The sequence below is a fragment of the Gracilinanus agilis genome, chromosome 4 (genome assembly GCF_016433145.1).
Source record: "Gracilinanus agilis isolate LMUSP501 chromosome 4, AgileGrace, whole genome shotgun sequence".
Classification (NCBI taxonomy): Eukaryota; Metazoa; Chordata; class Mammalia; order Didelphimorphia; family Didelphidae; genus Gracilinanus; species Gracilinanus agilis.
In genome coordinates, this window is record NC_058133.1 from 7212910 (window position 1) to 7230277 (window position 17368).

The 17368-nt window shown below is 56.1% G+C and overlaps 1 protein-coding gene across 1 annotated transcript in view; it reads right to left on the bottom strand.

The window, feature by feature from the left end:
- Positions 1–4277: 4277 nt before the first annotated feature.
- The window catches only part of CTH (cystathionine gamma-lyase), a 41900-nt gene continuing 28809 nt past the window's right edge, over positions 4278–17368 (bottom strand). Inside the window, 6 exon segments of the mRNA XM_044674381.1 lie at positions 4278–4756; positions 6727–6865; positions 9337–9389; positions 10252–10373; positions 11032–11184; positions 17253–17330. Coding sequence (XP_044530316.1) covers positions 4748–4756; positions 6727–6865; positions 9337–9389; positions 10252–10373; positions 11032–11184; positions 17253–17330 — 554 coding nt within the window. The 3' untranslated portion in view covers positions 4278–4747.

The following is a 17368-nucleotide window of genomic DNA, read 5'->3' on the forward strand; positions in this document are numbered from 1 at the left end:
CCCCGGGAAAGGCCATGGGGTAGCACGTGACTCGGGATGAGGGGGGGAGGGAGAAACGGAGACTGAGACCGAGAGAGAGACGGGAGGAGACCGGGAGAGAGGAGAGGGGGGAGGGGGAGGGAGACAGAGAGACAGACAGAGCTCTCTAGCACCGAGCGAAAGGCTGGGCTCTGCTGCTAATTAAGCACCTACTATGTGCCAAGCTCTGGGAGTACAAAGAGAGGAAGAGCTCCCCGAGGGAGAGAACGCCTGGAGGAAGCGGAAAAGGGAGGGGCGGGGCCGGGGGGGCGCCGTGATGTCCTGCAGCCCGGCCAGTGGTGGGAGGTGGGGACGGCCGGATGGGGGCGCTGCGTTTTTCCTTCTCTTGTTCCGGTTACCCAGAAGGACCTCCCGGGCCTCAGAAGACGGGCCACAGCCCCAACTCCGCGATGGTCTAAGCGACTACACCCAAAGAGTGTGAATACAGAATGGTGCGCTCCGAAGCGCGGCCTGAGGACCTGCTGCTGCTCAGGAGGGTTTTCAATTTGGGCTTTATGAGAGCGGCGGCCATGTCCTTCTCCGGCTCATTTAATAGAGGAGGAAACTGAGGCCAGGAGTAGAGTGACTTGCCCAGGGTCACCCAGTGAGAGTGGTTGAGGCCAGGTTTGAGGACTCCAGGCCTGGCGCCTGACATCCACAAATATATTCGGCTTCATTCTTCTCTTCTGGCTTCATGGCGCCATCTTTGTTGGGGTTTGAGTCACACACACACACACACACACACACCCCATCTCCTTCTCTGCCGGCGTCCCTTCGGTGGAACAGGGCTCAGAGACGTCTCTTGTCTAAGAACTCTGGGCGCAGCGTGCGCTCTAGAACCGCTGCGGGCTGGTTGTTTCTTGGACCTCACGAGAACCCTGCCGGGGCGATGCCAGAATTATCCCAATTGTCTGGACGAGGAACCTGAGGCGGAGAAGCCCCCACCTCCCCGGGCGGAAACAGAAGCGATAGCCGGGCGACCCCTTCTCCGGCCTGCCCGCTGCCGCCTTCGGCCCTCCTCCATAGCCCCGGCTGCTTCCGCACGGCCTCCCTCTGCTCTTCCCATTGGCGGGTCCAGTCCCGGCCTCGGCCTCCTTCCTGGCTGGCTCCCGAGAGCAGCCGGTGCAAGGAGGAAAGGAAGCCCAAAGCCAGAGCCCGCACTCCGGCACCCCCACGTTGGACCCCCCACGAATCGTGCCCCAGCACCATCTGCCTGGCCTGGGCCTTCTTTCTAGCCTCCATCCTGGGCAGTGGGCATGGGAGCTCCAGGCGGGGAAGACGGCAGCCCAGGGGCCGAAAGGACGGAGGCCAGAGGAGCCCCGAGGCATACAGGAGGCGGGAGGGGAACAGCCTGGGTAAATGCCCAGAGTCAGGAGATGAGGATCTGGGTCAGGAAGAGCAAGAAGCTGGGTATCCCCGGATCACTGAGTTGTCGGAAGGGGAAGGTGCGAGGAGCCCAAGGAAAGGGATCACCCCGCACAAACACTAACAATGTGGAAACAGGGCTGGATGGAGGACACACGGGAAACCCAGGGCAATTGCTCGTGGGCTATGGCAGGGGTGGGAGGAGGGGAGGAAAGAACAGCCATGGTGGAACCGTGGGAAAATACTGAAATCAATGAATCAGACTTTTTTTTAAGTCGGAGGATTGTCTGAAGATCTCATCTGAGATGTCCAGGCCGGGTCAGCAGAGAACTTTGAGTGGGATGACAAGATCCAAGAACCATCTGCATGGAGGCCATTGAGGCCATGGCAGGGCAGCGCCCTTCGGGCCTCCGAACCCATCCACAGTACTGATTCCAAGACGGAAGGTCAGAGTTTGAGGGGAAATTTGAACTCGGTCTCAGCTGACTCCCAGTCCAGCAGTCACCGCTTTCTAACTCCTCTCTTCCTCTGTGGGGGATTTACTAAACCAGTGAGCAAAGGAGGCAGGAACAAGCCTCACTTACCCCTGAGGGCAGATGGGCCGAATGTAAAGGACCTCAGGACAGTCGGGGTTCCAATCCTCTCTGCTGCGGATTAATCAGATGACTCGGGGCAATAAATGGGTGATCATAATGAAGGCCCGGGCCCCCTCCTCAGGGCTGTGTGCCAAGCCTCAGGGTTTGCTTCGCCCCCATCTTGTGGTCCTGTATGACCGCTGAACCGAGAGGGGGCCATGAAAGCACTGGCTGGAGGCCACACCTGTCCAGAGCAGCTCCACAGATCACTCGTGGGAGATGAGAGAAATGATTCTGGGATCACAGGAGGGTCAGACGGACAGAGAGACATGCAGAATGCTCTTGCAGATCAGTGACCAAGTTTATTGATTTCAAGTAGCTATTTATAGAGGGTTGGATCAGGCAGAGGGATTAGATCCCCCCAACGGAAGTCAGTGATTAACAGGATGGAAACAATGGATGCAGGTGGCCAGAGCGGCTTTGAACAGAGTTTTCTATAGGTGGTCATTCACCAGGGCTTTGTACGGCTCAGGAGGTGCTTCTCACAGAATTCCTGCATCAGCCATTTCTGGGAAGAACACGCACTATGGGGAGCTGCATGTCTGGCAATTCCTAAGCTACGGTTTCCCAGATCTTGCAAAGTGGGGCGCACTGGGCATTCCACAGCCTTGCTGGAATGGGAGCCCCGAATCTTCTCATGCTCTTCTCACACTCAACTGTTTCTTCAGATCACTTTTCCTCAGGAATCACTTACTGATCCTCTATAGGGTGCCCCCCCCAAAACCCCCCCAGAACCCTCTGAGAGGGCCCAAATGCAGCATCATGTGTGGGAAGGGCCCTGGGGGTGAAGACTTGGGTTCCAATACCGGCTCCGGATGCTGGCTGGCTGTGAGCCTGGGCAAAAGCGCCCTACTTCCTGAGCCTCCGCTTCCTATTCTGTAAGACAAGGGGCTCAGCCCAGAGCTCGCTTCCACCTCTGAATCTCCCAGGACCCTCCCCCGGGGACACCGTCCTACAGGCCTTCTCTTAAGGGTCTGCACCCAGGAGCCAATGGGGCTAGGGCGGGGGCCCCTCCAGGCACAGACCCCAGTGTGGATCGGGACATTTCGTTTAAATACCGATCTGTGCACAAGGTCTCCTGTGCAGTTAGTCTGGACTCTCAGCACCCAAGGCAGGGCGATGGTGGGAGGAAGCCAGTCTGGATGGGAGAAGCCTGGGTTCAAGTCTTCCATCTGACACCTTCTGGTCATGTGGCCCCAGGCCAGTCCCTTCACTCTGGGTACTCAGGCCACTCTCCCAGACATGAAGCGTCAGAGACGGTGACCTGCACCCTCAGGAGGGGCTTCCTGGGCCCAGGCGGGCACTTGAGGGGGACTGCAAACACCTCAGCATGAATCAGTGGCTCTCTGACAGCCACGTTTTCCTCCGGACATGTGTGACCTCTTTCCCCCTCGGTCATCACCTCCATGTTTGATCAATGGCTGTATGAAGCGTCAATCCGTGAGGCCAGGTGGGTGAGAAGACCTCCAAGAAGTCGCCCCATGACGCCAAAGGGAGAGGCCGTGTCCCGCTCGCTGCCTCTCCCCCAGCATGCCTCTGGCCGGCCTTTTTGGTCAGGCCCAGTTTAATAGGCAGGAAAGGATGGAGGGAGGCATGTGTGTGCGTGTACATGTGCGTGTACGTGTGCGTGTGGTCCTTAGAGTGACTCTACAAGGACACATTTACAGGAGCTGCTGAGGAATGGAGCAGCCAAATTCCATGAGGAAGGAATCTCAAAAGCAGGAAATACCAAACGGGGAAAACCCAAGGAAAAGTGGGTTCAAAGGCCTCGTGGCTTCTCACGTGTCCCCACCCCACAGAAGGGAAGGCCCTGCGTGAAGCTGATCCTCACTTAAACCCTCGCCGCCTGTCTTAGAATCACTACGAAGTACCGGTTCTAAGGCAGAAGAGTGGTCAGGGCTAGGCCAAGGGGAAGTGACCTGCCATGGGCAGGTGGTAGGTGGTAGGAAGGGTCTGAGGGCAGGCTGGATCCCAGGGCGCCCCGTCCACTGAGCCACCGGCTGCCCATGAAATAGCCCTTTCTGGGAAAATAAAAGCCCCGAGCTCCCTGCTCCTGACGTGGAGAATTCTTCAACTGGAAGGCAGGACGGAGGCCCGGAAGGTCATCCTGACTGAGTTTAGGAAAGCGAATTTCACCCCATGAATGGCCCGCCTGGGCAGAGGTGGCCGAAGCGACCACAGAAAGCTTAACGTCCCCCTAGAAAAAGGGATCATTCGTCACCCCCGATAGAGACGGTAAAGCACAGAGCAAGGCCCAAAGCAAGTGAAAAGGGAAATTTTTAAAAGGCCATTTACAACCAGGAGGTGTCACACAGTGGTTTCAGGAAATAGATTCTGGCCTCCCCCACATTCGCTGGGAGCCTGGGGCCGCTCCAGGCCGCTCAGGGTGCCAGGTCCAAGCAGAACATGCCCTGGGGGGACAGGGGGGTGAGGGGCAGACAACAAGTCGCCATCAGAGCGTAAACATCATAAAAAGGCATTTTCTAGAGGATGGAAGATGCAAAATGGCAGCTCGTGATCCCTCCTCCTTCGGCAAGAACAAGAAAGGGAAACAAGGCCACGAGGGACCGACGGCCGACCGTACCAAAGGCAACGAGGCACCTCTCCTGGGAATCTTCAAAAGGGAATCGCTGGAAGCTCATTAGGAGCAATCTTGGCAATGGTCCATCTTCAGGAGGCTCCATCATGGCGGCCTTCTGGGCGCAGGAGGGCACTTCGGTGCCCACAGATTACGCGTGCTGCGAGAACGAAGGACAGAAAACAAACATCACAAAAGCGCAGGCCACGGCCAGAGGCAGGAGCCGTTCATGGGGAAGCGCCAGGGGGACAGAGTCAGAGTGGAGAGAACAGAGGACCTAGAACGGAGGACGTAGAATGGAGGACCTAGAACGGAGGATGTAGAACGGAGGATGTCGAATGGAGGACCTAGAACGGAGGACGTAGAACAGAGGACATAGAATGGAGGACCTAGAACGGAGGACGTCGAATGGAGGATGTAGAACAGAGGACATAGAATGGAGGACCTAGAACGGAGGACGTCGAATAGAGGATGTAGAACAGAGGACATAGATGGAGGACCTAGAACGGAAGACCTAGAACGAAGGATGTAGAACGGAGGACATCGAATGGAGGATGTAGAATGGAGGACGTAGAATGGAGGACCTAGAACGGAGGACGTAGAATGGAGGATCTAGAATGGTGGACCTAGAACAGGGTTCCAGCCCTGTCTCAGCCTCTTAGATGCTGGGTGACCGGAGGGAAGCTGCAAACTCCTGGCTTCAGTTTTCTCATTGATAAAATGGGGGCAACGACAGCAGCGGCCTGGCGGGATGATTGTGAGGATCGAGTGAAAGAATTAAAAAGTGCCTGTGGGGGAGCCCCGGCCCCCAGGCAGCACAGAGGCCGCTGCTGCCTGCATGACTGTCCCCCAAGGGCTCCACTAAGGACTCCAAGGGCCCTCCTAGCTCAACTCCCCGATTTTGCTTCGCCTTCTCCAATGAGAGGTCTCTGAAGAAGGAAAGACTCAAATGAATTTTCTGTCACTGAATAGTCAAAAGCACAGATATGCAGCATGACAAAGAATTTCTCCTGAAGGGATAAAAGGTACTAGAAGGAGGGAGGGGAAGGAGGAAAGAAGGGAGGGAGGAAGGGAAGAAGGAAGGAAGGGAGGGAGGGAGGAAGGAGAAGGAGGGAGGAAGGAGAAGGAGGGAGGAAGGAGAAGGAGGGAGGGAAGAAGGGAGAGAGGGAGGAGAGGGAGGAAGGGAAGAAAGGAGGAATTAAGGGAGGGAGGGAGGGAGGGAGAAGAGGGAGGGAATAAGGGAGGGAGGTCCTCGGGAGATTAGGTCAGGAGTGTCTTGGTCACTCTTATCCTAGAACTCGAGATCATCTCCTTTACTCAGTCATCAAACACCTGGGCAGCAGCTCTCTCACGGCCGCAGTGGGCCCTCGGGGAGTGTCCACTCTACCAGGGGGAAGAGAAGGCGTACGCAAAGTCTCCAAGGAAGTGGGAGGCCAGAACCCCTTTGGAGGAAACGCTGGGGAGCCAAGGACAGACAGATCCCTCTCATCCATCTCTGCCCCTTCTGAATCTGCTTCACCCACTCCCCAAAGAAGTCTCAAGTCTGAAGGAGCCTCTGAAGCCTGGAGAAGTTCACGGCCTAGCAAGGAAAATGCTGTCATTTGGTCCGTGTGGGAACTCCCGGTGTAGGAGCTCCCTTCCACCAGCCCAGATCACCTTGAAAATGCTTCCTGTAGGACCCCGGCCTGCCTCAATTTCTTCATCTGTAAAATGGGGGCCCCTCGCTCCCTGGGCTGTGACAGGGACCAAACGGGGTGCTCTTTGGAGGCAGCCGGCCCTGGTAAGCAGGTACTGCATGGATGCTAGCCCCCTTTAGGAGGGTGTCAGAGGCTCAGCTCCGTGACTCGCCCTCCCCACTGTGCTCTTCTCTTTCTCATCAGTGAATCCCCTCGAAGTTCAGTCCCCAAGAAGCGGCTCTCGGGCCGCCTGAGGCAGCGGGACTCAGGAGAGAAGCCGGGCTCTGGTCCGAGGAGCTGCTTCCTCCCCAGGCGAGGCCATGCCCCGCCGGGGCTCCTCGGTTTCCTCACTGGTTGGTAGCCGAGGGGACCGGCCGAGACCGCCTGGAAGCCCTCCCAGCTCTCTCCTACCTTCCTCCGGGGATCTAAGAGGGAAGCGGGCGGCGGCACTTACAGCGGCATTCAGGGCCTGACTGATGTCCTGCAGCAGGTCCTCCACGTCCTCCAAGCCGACAGAGAGGCGGATCAGAGTGTCGCTGATGCCCAGTAGCTGCCGGTCCTCCTTGGGCACCGAGGCGTGCGTCATGATGGCCCTGGCAGGGAGAGAAGCGCGGCCCGCTCACGTGGGGCCCTCACGGCCTCCACCCATCCTCGCTGTACGCAGAATTCCTGCTCCGGCCCCCCGGGGACACGGATCAGCCCTCCTCCGGGCTGCAGGCGCCGAGGGGCTTCCTGTGTCCAAGGTCGGCCACGCTCGTCTGCCCTTGGCTACAGCCCGTCCAGAGCCCCAGATCGTGCCGGGCCTTCCTGCCCCGCTTCATGAGGAGGCAGAAGAGTGCCCTCTGCTATGGCCAGGCGGCCTTGCAGCCAGCTTAGAAATGCCAGCCCTGGACCAAAGGCCGGCCCGAGAAGGGAGGCCCCCCGGCCTGAGCGCGCAGCCCGGCTTCCTCCTTCCTGTCTTTTCCTTCACGGCCGTGTGCGACGCTCCAGGAGCAGCGGCGGAACAAGCACCTGCAGGACAGCCGGGACCCCATCCGGGCTCTGGGACTCCCCGGACAAGGGACCGCTGTGCGGGCCTCAGCCTGCCTTATGGGTCAAGACAGGGGCCTGGACGTGCCCCAGAGACCCTCCCCAGAGACCCTCTGGCTCCTCGCACGCCGCAGGCTGAGCAGAGTGGGGACGGCCATGCCTGAGCAGTGAGAAACGAAGAAGCGCATGGACAGAGAGCCGGGCCCGGAGAGGGAAGGCTCTGGGTTCAAACCCGCCCTCAGACACTTCTAGCTGTGTGAACCTGGGCCACTTCTCCCCTACGGCCTAGCCCTGAGCACTCTTCTGCCTTGGAACCAGCACAGCACCCAGTGAGACAGAAGGCAAGGGGTGGAAAGGGGACGGAAACAAGGCAGGAGGAAGTCAGCAAAGCCTGCAACAAGAGTCAGCGGCGAGGGCCCGAGAGGGCGCGGGCCTGGCACGGGCCGTCAGACTGCCCCAGCGTGCCGATTCCTTGGGCTGAATTGTGTTCTTTCTCTCTGTCTCTCCCTCCCTGCTTCTCTGCCCTTCTGCTGTGTCTGTCTGTCTGTCTGTCTGTCTGTCTGTCTGTCTCTGTCTCTCCCTCCCTCCCTTCTTCTCTGTCCTTTCCTCTGTCTCTCCCTCTCCCTCTCCGTCTCTGTCTGTGTCTCTCTCAAAAAACTGTTATACAGGACGGATTTCTGGGAGGAATGAAGGGAAGGGACAAAAGGGAGCAAACAAAAGCTACCAATGAAAATCCATTTCACAGAACGTTGCGCTGGCAATAACAACTCGTCACATTCACAGAACGAATTCCTCTCACCAAAGAGTAACATTAGATTTGGAAGCATCTACGTCCGTATCCTCTTCTGTGCGATGAGGAGGGGCCGGCTGGTAGCTTTGAACCTGTGAGCCTCAGCTCTTGCCCCATCCATTCCTAGTTCATTAAGACAACACAGTCCACTTTCTCGAAACTGAAAAGCCCCCCAAAAGACACTGAATCTAGAAGGGCCCCCAGAAAGGGGAATGAATGGGAGATCTCCACCAATCAACACAACAAAAAGTACAGCAAGTTCTTGGCTTGTTAAAGATCCTACAGAAACTGGATGCCGATGGAATACAGCCTTCAATTTAGTCATTATAAACTACATTCATCTTTGTGAGTGAATTAAAACAACAACTAGAAATAGAAAGGCACTGTGACTGTGGGACCCTGGGCAAGTCACTTCCTTCTGCGTGTTGGGGCCCCCGGCGCTCCCTCCACACCCTGGAAATCACAGGCCTTTGAGAGATGGTTCCCATCCTCCTAAGCAAGGAGGAGGGTCTCTGCCCCTGCACAGAGCCTCGCCCCACACCACTCTCGGGAAGATGCTTATTTAATGTCTTAACTCTCGGCAATCCGCTGAAAACACCCTCCAGAAAAGTAAGCGAGACCCGCCAAGCATCTGAACTGAGAGGACTGAGAGGAAGCAAAGGACGAGACGCCCAGGAAAAGCGCTCAGAGGAGGCTGGGGGGAGGGACCCCAAAGCCAGGCAGAACCCCAGGAACAACAGTGAGGCGCCACTCCTCCTCCACACGGAGGCGTGAGTCCCCAGGGCTGGCCAGGCCCCTTTCCTGGCTCCTTCGTCTCCACAGAAGGTGGAAGACGGGGACGAGGGACGTCCCTATCCAGAAAATTGTCGTCACGCAACAGAAAGCATCAAGGAAAGAGCTCTGGTCGAACCCAGGAGCGGGTGTTAAGCTCTTTTAGGTTCCTGAGAGGCAGCAGAGGACAGAAAAGGCTGCAGAGGGACGCAGCCTGGCTTGGAATCCTGGCGGAGCTCTTCCTGAACAAGCTTGGGAAATCCATTCCCAACCTGGGCCTCAGTTTACTCAACTGTAAAATTCGGAGAGTTGGACTAAGTGGCTTCTCCAGGCCCTTCCCACTCTGAAACTAGGATCCCCTACAATGAGGAAAAGCTGGAGTTCGAATCTTGCTGGCTGGTGTTCCCCGACCCCTCTTTCCCTCTTTCTTCCTCTAGAAAGGGCAGGTCACAGGCAGTGCCCAAAGCCACTTACGGCAGCTCGGCGAGACTCTCGTATCCTCCCAGGCTCTCGGCCAGCGCGAAGATCTAGAGCAGAGAATAGCAAGAGGGAAAGCTTTTAGGGTGCATCAAAAAAGCAAACCCAACCCTTTCATCCAGCCATACCATTGTTGGGTTTGTACCCCAAAGAGATCATAGATAAACAGACATGTACAAAAATATTTATAGCTGTGCTTTTTGTGGTGGCAAAAAACTGGGAAATGAGGGGATGCTCTTCAATTGGGGAATGACTGAACAAATTATGGTATATGGGGGTGATGGAATATTATTATGCTCAAAGGAATAAAGAACTGGAGGAATTCCAGGCGAACTGGAAAGACCTCCAGGAACTGATGCAGAGCGAAAGGAGCAGAGCCAGAAGAACATTGTACACAGAGACTGATATACTGTGGTAAAATCGAATGTAATGGGCTCCTGTACTAGCAACAATGCAATGACCCAGGACAGCTCTGAGGGATTTATGGTAAAGATGCTACCCATATTCAGAGGAAGGACTGCAGGAGTGGAAACATATAAGAAAAACAACTGCTTGAACGCATGGGTCGGGGTGGACATGACTGAGGGTGTGGACTCGAAACTACCACACCAATGCAACTACCAACAATTTGGAAATTGGTCTTGATCAAGGACACATGACAAAACTAGTGGAAATGTGCATCAGCCATGGGTGGGGGGAGTGCGGGGGGTGAAGGGGAAAGTAGGAGCATGAATCATGTAACCATGTTAAAAATGAATATTAATAAAAGTTAAAAAAAAAAAAAAAAAAGCAAACCCAACTTCTCCTGCAGGCTCCGGGCCAGGAAAAGGAAAGGACAAGCTGGGATAGAAAAGGGGACTCTCCGGGGCCCTGCCTGGACCCCGACGATCCCTCCCGCCCCTGCAGGCTTACCTTGAGGCTCTTGAGGAAGGCTTCAGCGTGCCTGAGCGCCCCCTTGATGTAAAAGGTGACCATTCCCGGGCAGCCCGTGCACTGGCGCTTCACCAGCTCATACTGAGGATGAGAGGGCAGCCCTGCAAAGAGCCCACGGAAGAGCATTGAAAAGGGAACCCAAGACCTCAATGAAGGACGCCGGACTTCAGACGGGCTTTAACGCCTGCCAAGGATGCCCCATGGAGAACCTCCCCTGAGGCCCCCAAGAGGATCGGCCCTATTTTACAGATGGGGAAACCAAGGCCCAGAGGGGTCCAGTAACGTCTTCCTGCCCGCCGATGCAAGGCTCAAGCAGCCCCCCGCTTACTCCCAGCTCGGAGAAGCTCTCACTCACTGGCTTCTCGCACGCTTTCACCCATCAAAATTCTCTTTGTCCTTCCAGGTGGCACCAAGCCTGAGGAGAGGCTACCCCAGATGTGCCTGCCAGACCCTGGGCTCGGGCATCACGGTGACTGGTGAGGGGGGCAGAGGACAAAGCCACCAGCCCAGCCACCGCACCATGTTTTACCTCCCAGCATCCTTCCCGCAAAACTCGCTCCCGTTCTTGGGCACGTGACCCAAGCAACACCATTGTTGCCTTTAGAAGAGGGGGAGCAGCACCCTAAGGTCTGCTCCCTGTCCCAGCAGCGGCTGCCCACCTCCTCCTGTGACCGAAAGCCCAGTGAAGACGGGGACGTCCTCGCTTCTGTCTGGATGGATCAGAGATGACAAGGAGGGCCCGGATCTCCGACGACTCACCTGGGTAGAGGACCTTCTCCACCAGAGGATGCGCCTCCAGGAACTTGGCCACTGCCAGGCCATTTTCAAAGTGCTGCTTCATTCGGATCTGCAGGGTTTTCAGACCACGAAGGCAGAGATAACAGTCGAAAGGAGAGGGAACGGCTCCGAGCGCTGCAAGACCGAGAGAGCGAGGATGAACGTCGGGGAAGGGAGCGAGCGAGGGAGGGAGGGAGGGAAGGAAGGACTGAGGGAAGTAAAGGATGGAATACCAAGGTAATGGACAAAAGGAAAGGAGAGAGGGAAGAGAATGACTGAAGGAAGGGATCAAGGGAAGGGAAAGAGAGGAAAGGGAAAGACTGAGGGAAGGCACCAAGGGAAGGGATGTAGGGAAGGGAAGTACTGAGGGAAGGGATAAGGGGAATGGATTGAGGGAATGGAAAGACAAAGGGAAGGGATCTAGGGAAGGGACCAATGGAAGGGAAGTACTAAAGGAAGGGATCAAGGGAAGGGACTGAGGGAAGGAAAAGAGGGAAGGGAAAGAGGGAAGGGAAGTACTGAGGGAAGGGATCAAAGGAAGGAAAAGAGGGACGGGAAAGACTGAGGGAAGGGAAGGACCAAGGGAAGGGATCAAGGGAAGGGACTGAGGGAAAGGAAAGAGGGAAGGGAAGGACCTAGGGGAGGGGCCAAGGAAAGGGATCTAGTGAAGGGACCAATGGAAGGGAAGTACTGAGGGAAGGGACTGAGGGAAAGGAAAAGAGGGAAGGGACCAAAGGAAGGGAAAGTCCAAGGGAAGGGACCTAGGGAAGGGCCAAATGGAAGGGAAGTACTGAGGGAAGGGATCTAGGGAAGGAAGTGAGGGAAGGGAAAAAGTGAAGGGAAGGGACTGAGGGAAGGGAAGGACTGAGGGAGGGGACCAAAGGAAGGGACTGAGGGAAAGGAAAGAGGTAAGGAAAGGACTTAGGGAAGGGACAAAGGAAAGGGATCTATTAAAGGGACCAATGGAAAGGAAGTAAGTACTGAGGGAAGGAATCAAGGGAAGGGACTGAGGAAAGGGAAAGACCGAGGGAAGGAAAGACCAAAGGAAGGGATCAAGGGAAGGGGCTGAGGGAAAGGAAAGAGGGAAGGGAAGGACCTAGGGAAGGGACCAAGGAAAGAGATCTAGTGAAGGGACCAATGGAAGGGAAGGGACTGAGGGAAGGGAAAGACAAAGGGAAGGGACCAAGGGATGGGACTGAGGTAAAGGAATGGACCCAGGGATCAAGGGAAGGGACTGAGGGAAAGGAAAGAGGGAAGGGAAGGACCTAGGGAAGGGACCAAGGAAAGGGATCTATTGAAGGGACCAATGGAAGGGAAGGGACTGAGGGAAGGGAAAGACAAAGGGAAGGGACCAAGGGATGGGACTGAGGTAAAGGAATGGACCCAGGGATCAAGGGAAGGGACTGAGGGAAAGGAAAGAGGGAAGGGAAGGACCTAGGGAAGGGACCAAGGAAAGGGATCTACTGAAGGGACCAATGGAAGGGAAGTACTGAGGGAAGGGATCAAGGGAAGGGACTGAGGGAAAGGAAAGAGGGATGGGAAGTGAAGGACTGAGGGAGGGGACAAAGGGAAGGGATGAGTGAAGGGAAGGACTAAGGGAAGGACCAAGGGAAAGGACTGAGGAAAAGGAAAGAGGGAAGGGAAGGACCTAGGGGAAGGGACCAAGGAAAGGGATCCATTGAAGGGCCCAATGGAAGGGAAGTACTGAGGGAAGGTATCAAGGGAAGGACTGAGGGAAGGGAAAGAGGGAAGGGAAAAACTGAGGGAAGGGAAGGACTGAGGGAGGGGACAAAGGGAAGGGATGAGTGAAGGGAAGGACTAAGGGAAGGACCAAGGGAAGGGACTGAGGGAAGGGATCAAGGGAAGAGACTGAGGAAAAGGAAAGAGGGAAGGGAAGGACCTAGGGAAGGGACCAAGGAAAGGGATCTATTGAAGGGACCAATGGAAGGGAAGTACTGAGAGAAGGGATCAAGGGAAGGGACTGAGGGAATGGAAAGACTGAGGAAAGGGAAGGACCAAGGGAAGGGATCTAGGGAAGGGACCAAGGGAAGGGAACTAGAGAAGGGATCAAGGGAAGGGAAGGATCTAGGGGAAGGGACCAAGGAAAGGGATCTATTGAAGGGCCCAATGGAAGGGGAGTACTGAGGGAAGGGATCAAGGGAAGGACTGAGGGAAGGGAAGGACTGAGGGAGGGGACAAAGGGAAGGGATGAGTGAAGGGAAGGACTAAGGGCAGGACCAAGGGAAGGGATTGAGGGAAGGGATCAAGGGAAGGGACTGAGGAAAAGGAAAGAGGGAAGGGAAGGACCTAAGGGAAGGGATCAAGGAAAGGGATCTATTGAAGGGCCCAATGGAAGGGAAGTACTGAGGGAAGGGATCAAGGGAAGGACTGAGGGAGGGGACAAAGGGAAGGGTTGAGTGAAGGGAAGGGACTGAGGGAAGGGATCAAGGGAAGAGACTGAGGGAAAGGAAAGAGGGAAGGGAAGGACCTAGGGGAAGGGACCAAGGAAAAAAGGGATCTATTGAAGGGACCAATGGAAGGGAAGGACTGAGGGAAGGGACGGACTGAGGGAGGGGACAAAGGGAAGGACTGAGGGAAGGGAAAGAGGGAAGGGAAAGACTGAGGGAAGGGAAGAACTGAGGTGGGGGACAAAGGGAAGGGATGAGTGAAGGGAAGGACTAAGGGAAGGACCAAGGGAAGGGACTGAGGAAAAGGAAAGAGGGAAGGGAAGGACCTAAGGAAGGGACCAAGGAAAGAGATCTAGGGAAGGGACCAATGGAAGGGATGTACTGAGGGAAGGGACCAAGGGAAGTGACTAAGGGAGGGGAAAGAGTGAAGGGAAGGGACTGAGGGCAGGGAAGGACCAAGGGAAGGGAAGTAACTGAGGGAAGGGACTGAGGGAAGTACTGAGGGCAAGGAATGACCAAGAAAAGGGATCAAGGGAAGGGACTGAGGGAAAGGAAAGAGGGAAGGGACCAAGGGAAGGGATGGACCTAGGGAAGGGACCATGGGAAGGTATATAGGGAAGGGACCAATGGAAGGGAAGTACTGAGGGAACAGATCAAGGGAAGGGAAAGAGGGAAGTGAAGGACCAAGGGAAAGCACCAAGGGAAGGGATCTAGACAAGGGACTGAGGGAAGGGAAGGACTGAGGGAGAGGACCAAGGGAAGGGACTTAGGGAAGGGATCAAGGGAAGGGACTGAGGGAAAGGAAAGAGGGAAGGGAAGGACCTAGGGAAGGGACCAAGGAAAGGGATCTAGTGAAGGGACCAATGGAAGGGAAGTACTGAGGGAAGGGATCAAGGGAAGGGAAAGAGGGAATGGAAAGACCCAGGGAAGGGAAGGACTGAGGAAAGGGAAGGACCGAGGGAAGGGACCAAGGGAAAGGGACTGAGGGACAGGAAAGAGGGAAGGGAAGGACCTTGGGGAAGGGACCAAGGAAAGGGATCTAGGGAAGGGACTGAGGGAAGGTATCAAGGGAAGGACTGAGGGAAGGGAAAGACTGAGGGAGGGGGCAAAGGGAAGGGATGAGGGAAGGGAAGACTGAGGGGAGGACCAAGGGAGGGTACTGATGGAAGGGATCAAGGGAAGGGACTGAGGGAAAGGAAAAAGGGAAGGGAAGGACCTAGGGAAAGGACCAATGGAAGGGATTTACTGGAAGGGACTGAGGGAAGGGAAGGAGGAAAAGGACTGATGGAAGGGAAAGAGGGAAGGGAAAGACAGAGGGAAGGGACTAAGGGAAAGGAATGGACCCAGGGAAGGGATCAAGGGAAGGGACTGAGGGAAAGGAAAGAGGGAAGGGAAGGACCTAGGGGAAGAGACCAAGGAAAGGGATCTATTGAAGGGACCAATAGAAGGGAAATACTAAGGGAAGGGATCAAGGGAAGGAACTGAGGGAAAGGAAAGAGGGAAGGGAAAGACAGAGGGAAGGGAAGGACTGAGGGAAGGGAAGGATTCTAGCGAAGGGACTGAGGGAAGGAATCAAGGGAAGGAACTGAGGGAAAGGAAAGAGGGAAGGGAACAAGGGAAGGGATCTAGGGAAGGGAAGTACTAAGGGAAGAGATCAAGGAAGGGACTGAGGGAAGGGAAAAAGGGATGGGAAAGACCCAGGGAAGAGAAGGACCAAGGGAAAGGACCAAGGGAAGGGATCAAGGGAAGGAATTAAGGGAAAGGAAAGAGGGAAGGGAAAGACAGAGGGAAGGGAAGGACCAAAGGACAGAAGGAAGGGATCAAGGGAAGGAACTGAGGGAAAGGAAAGCGGGAAGGGACCAAGGGAAGGGAAGTACTGAGGGAAGAGATCAAGGGAAGGGACTGAGGGAAGGGAAAGACCCAGGGAAGGGATATAGGGAAGGACTGAGGGAAAGGAAAGAGGGAAGGGAAGGATTCTAGGGAAGGGACTGAGGCAAGGGATCAAGGGAAGGAACTGAGGGAAAGGAAAGAGGGAAGAGACCAAGGAAAGGGATCTATTGAAGGGACCAATGGAAGGAAGTACTGAGGGAAGGACTGAAGGAAGGGATCAAGGGAAAGGAGAGAGGGAAGGGATCAAGGGAAGGGAGAGAGGGAAAGGACGGAGGGAAGGGAAAAACCAAGGGAAGGCACCTAAGGAAAGGATCTGGGGAAGGTACCAATGGAAGGGAAGGAGGGAAGAGTCCAAGGGAAGGGACTGAGGGAAGGACAGGACTGAGGGAAGGGACCAAGCTTGCAAGATCCTGGTGAACCTCCGTCGGCCTGGGCTCCTGCTCATGCAATGAAATGAAAAACTGAATAATTCAATGAGGGAGAAAATAGCATTCATGGTGGTGGGATGATGTGGGTTGGCGGTGCTAAAGGGTAGTTTAAATCTTATAAAGGCTTTGAGATCCTTTTTCTCTGATGGTACTTTCAGGTTTTCCGCTTTTTGGTCTCTGTCCCCCTGGGCTTTCCCAGCTACTCCCAGCTGATAAGAGTTTGCAATGGCGGGAGGAGGGGAGGATGTTCTGACTTTATCCTCTGCAATCAGTGTCCAAGCCTGAGGAAGGACCCCCAAGTGCCCAAACAACCTCGAATGGCCAGACAAGTGACATCGAAGAGGATGTGGGAGAGAGCGGGCCGCCTTCCCTGCCCCGTCCCCTGGCTCGCCCCTAGGGGAATCCTCAGAGGGAGGATGGAGGATGCTGGGAAGGGAAGAGGGTGCCCCAACCCATCCTCAAACTAGACCATGAAGGCCCTGCTCTGGCTTCTCCCTCATCCTGGCTACACTCTCCGGGACATCCTTGAATGAGCACCTTCGTGCCTTGATAGGAAGGGTCTGAGCTGCCATTCTTTGGGCCAGAACCAGCCTTCGCTCCCCCACGGGGGGGGAGGGGGGAATTTGGGGATGTCATTTCCCAGAGGATGTCCTGTTCTTTTTTCAGAAAGCCCTTCTCTTCCTTCTTTGAATCTCTCCTGAGTGTTGGTTTCAAGGCAAAAGAGTGGGAAGGGCTAGGCCATGGGGGTTGGGTGACTGGCCCAGGGTCACCCGGTCAGAGAGGGTCTTGAGGCCAGATTCTAATCCAGGACCTTCCCTCTCTCCGCCTGGCTCTCCATGCATGAGCTGCCTAGTGGCCCCCTTGTTCTATTTCTTCTGGTCTCTCCCCTCTATATGAAACCCCAGCTCGGGCCTAAGAGAAAGAAAGGGAACCCCCCGCCATGGGACTCGAGTCCGAGAAGGGCAAAGGCCCCCACACAGGAGGAGCCTCCACTGGAGGGGAGCCAGAGGAGGGGTCCGGGGCTGCGCACGAGTGGGAAGGTGGGCCTCAGTAGGTGAAAGGACAGCAGCACAGACACTGTGCGGGGCTCTGGGCCCACTCGCTTCTGCAGGGGTCCTAGGAATGGGCTGAGGCGACGAGGGGAGGGAGCCCGGCCCAGGGTCACACAGACACAATGGCAGAAGCAAGACTTGAACCCGGGGCCCCTCGGCTAGAACTCTGGGCACACTTCTCTCTACAAGTGGCCCAGGACGTGCCGTCCAGCGGCCTACGAGGAGGCGGCTCTGCCCTCGGCCTGGCCCCAGCGCCCGGCTCCGTCTCATCAGGAAGGAGGGAAGCACGCGGGGCGTCCTCGGCCCAGGACATTTCCAGTGGGGGAACCTCCTAAAAGCTCCAGAGCCGGTCCCGCTCGAGGCCGCCACTCCTTAGAGGACTAGAGAGGCGGCCGGCGTGGCGGGAGCCCCCACGAGGCACTTACAGTTCTGGAGGAAGCAGAGCTTCTTGTAGAGGCCCTCCGAGCTCACGGAGACCAAGCCCATGACGACATCGCTGTGGCCTGGGGGGGAAAGAGTGCAAGTCGGGGGGAGCCCGGGG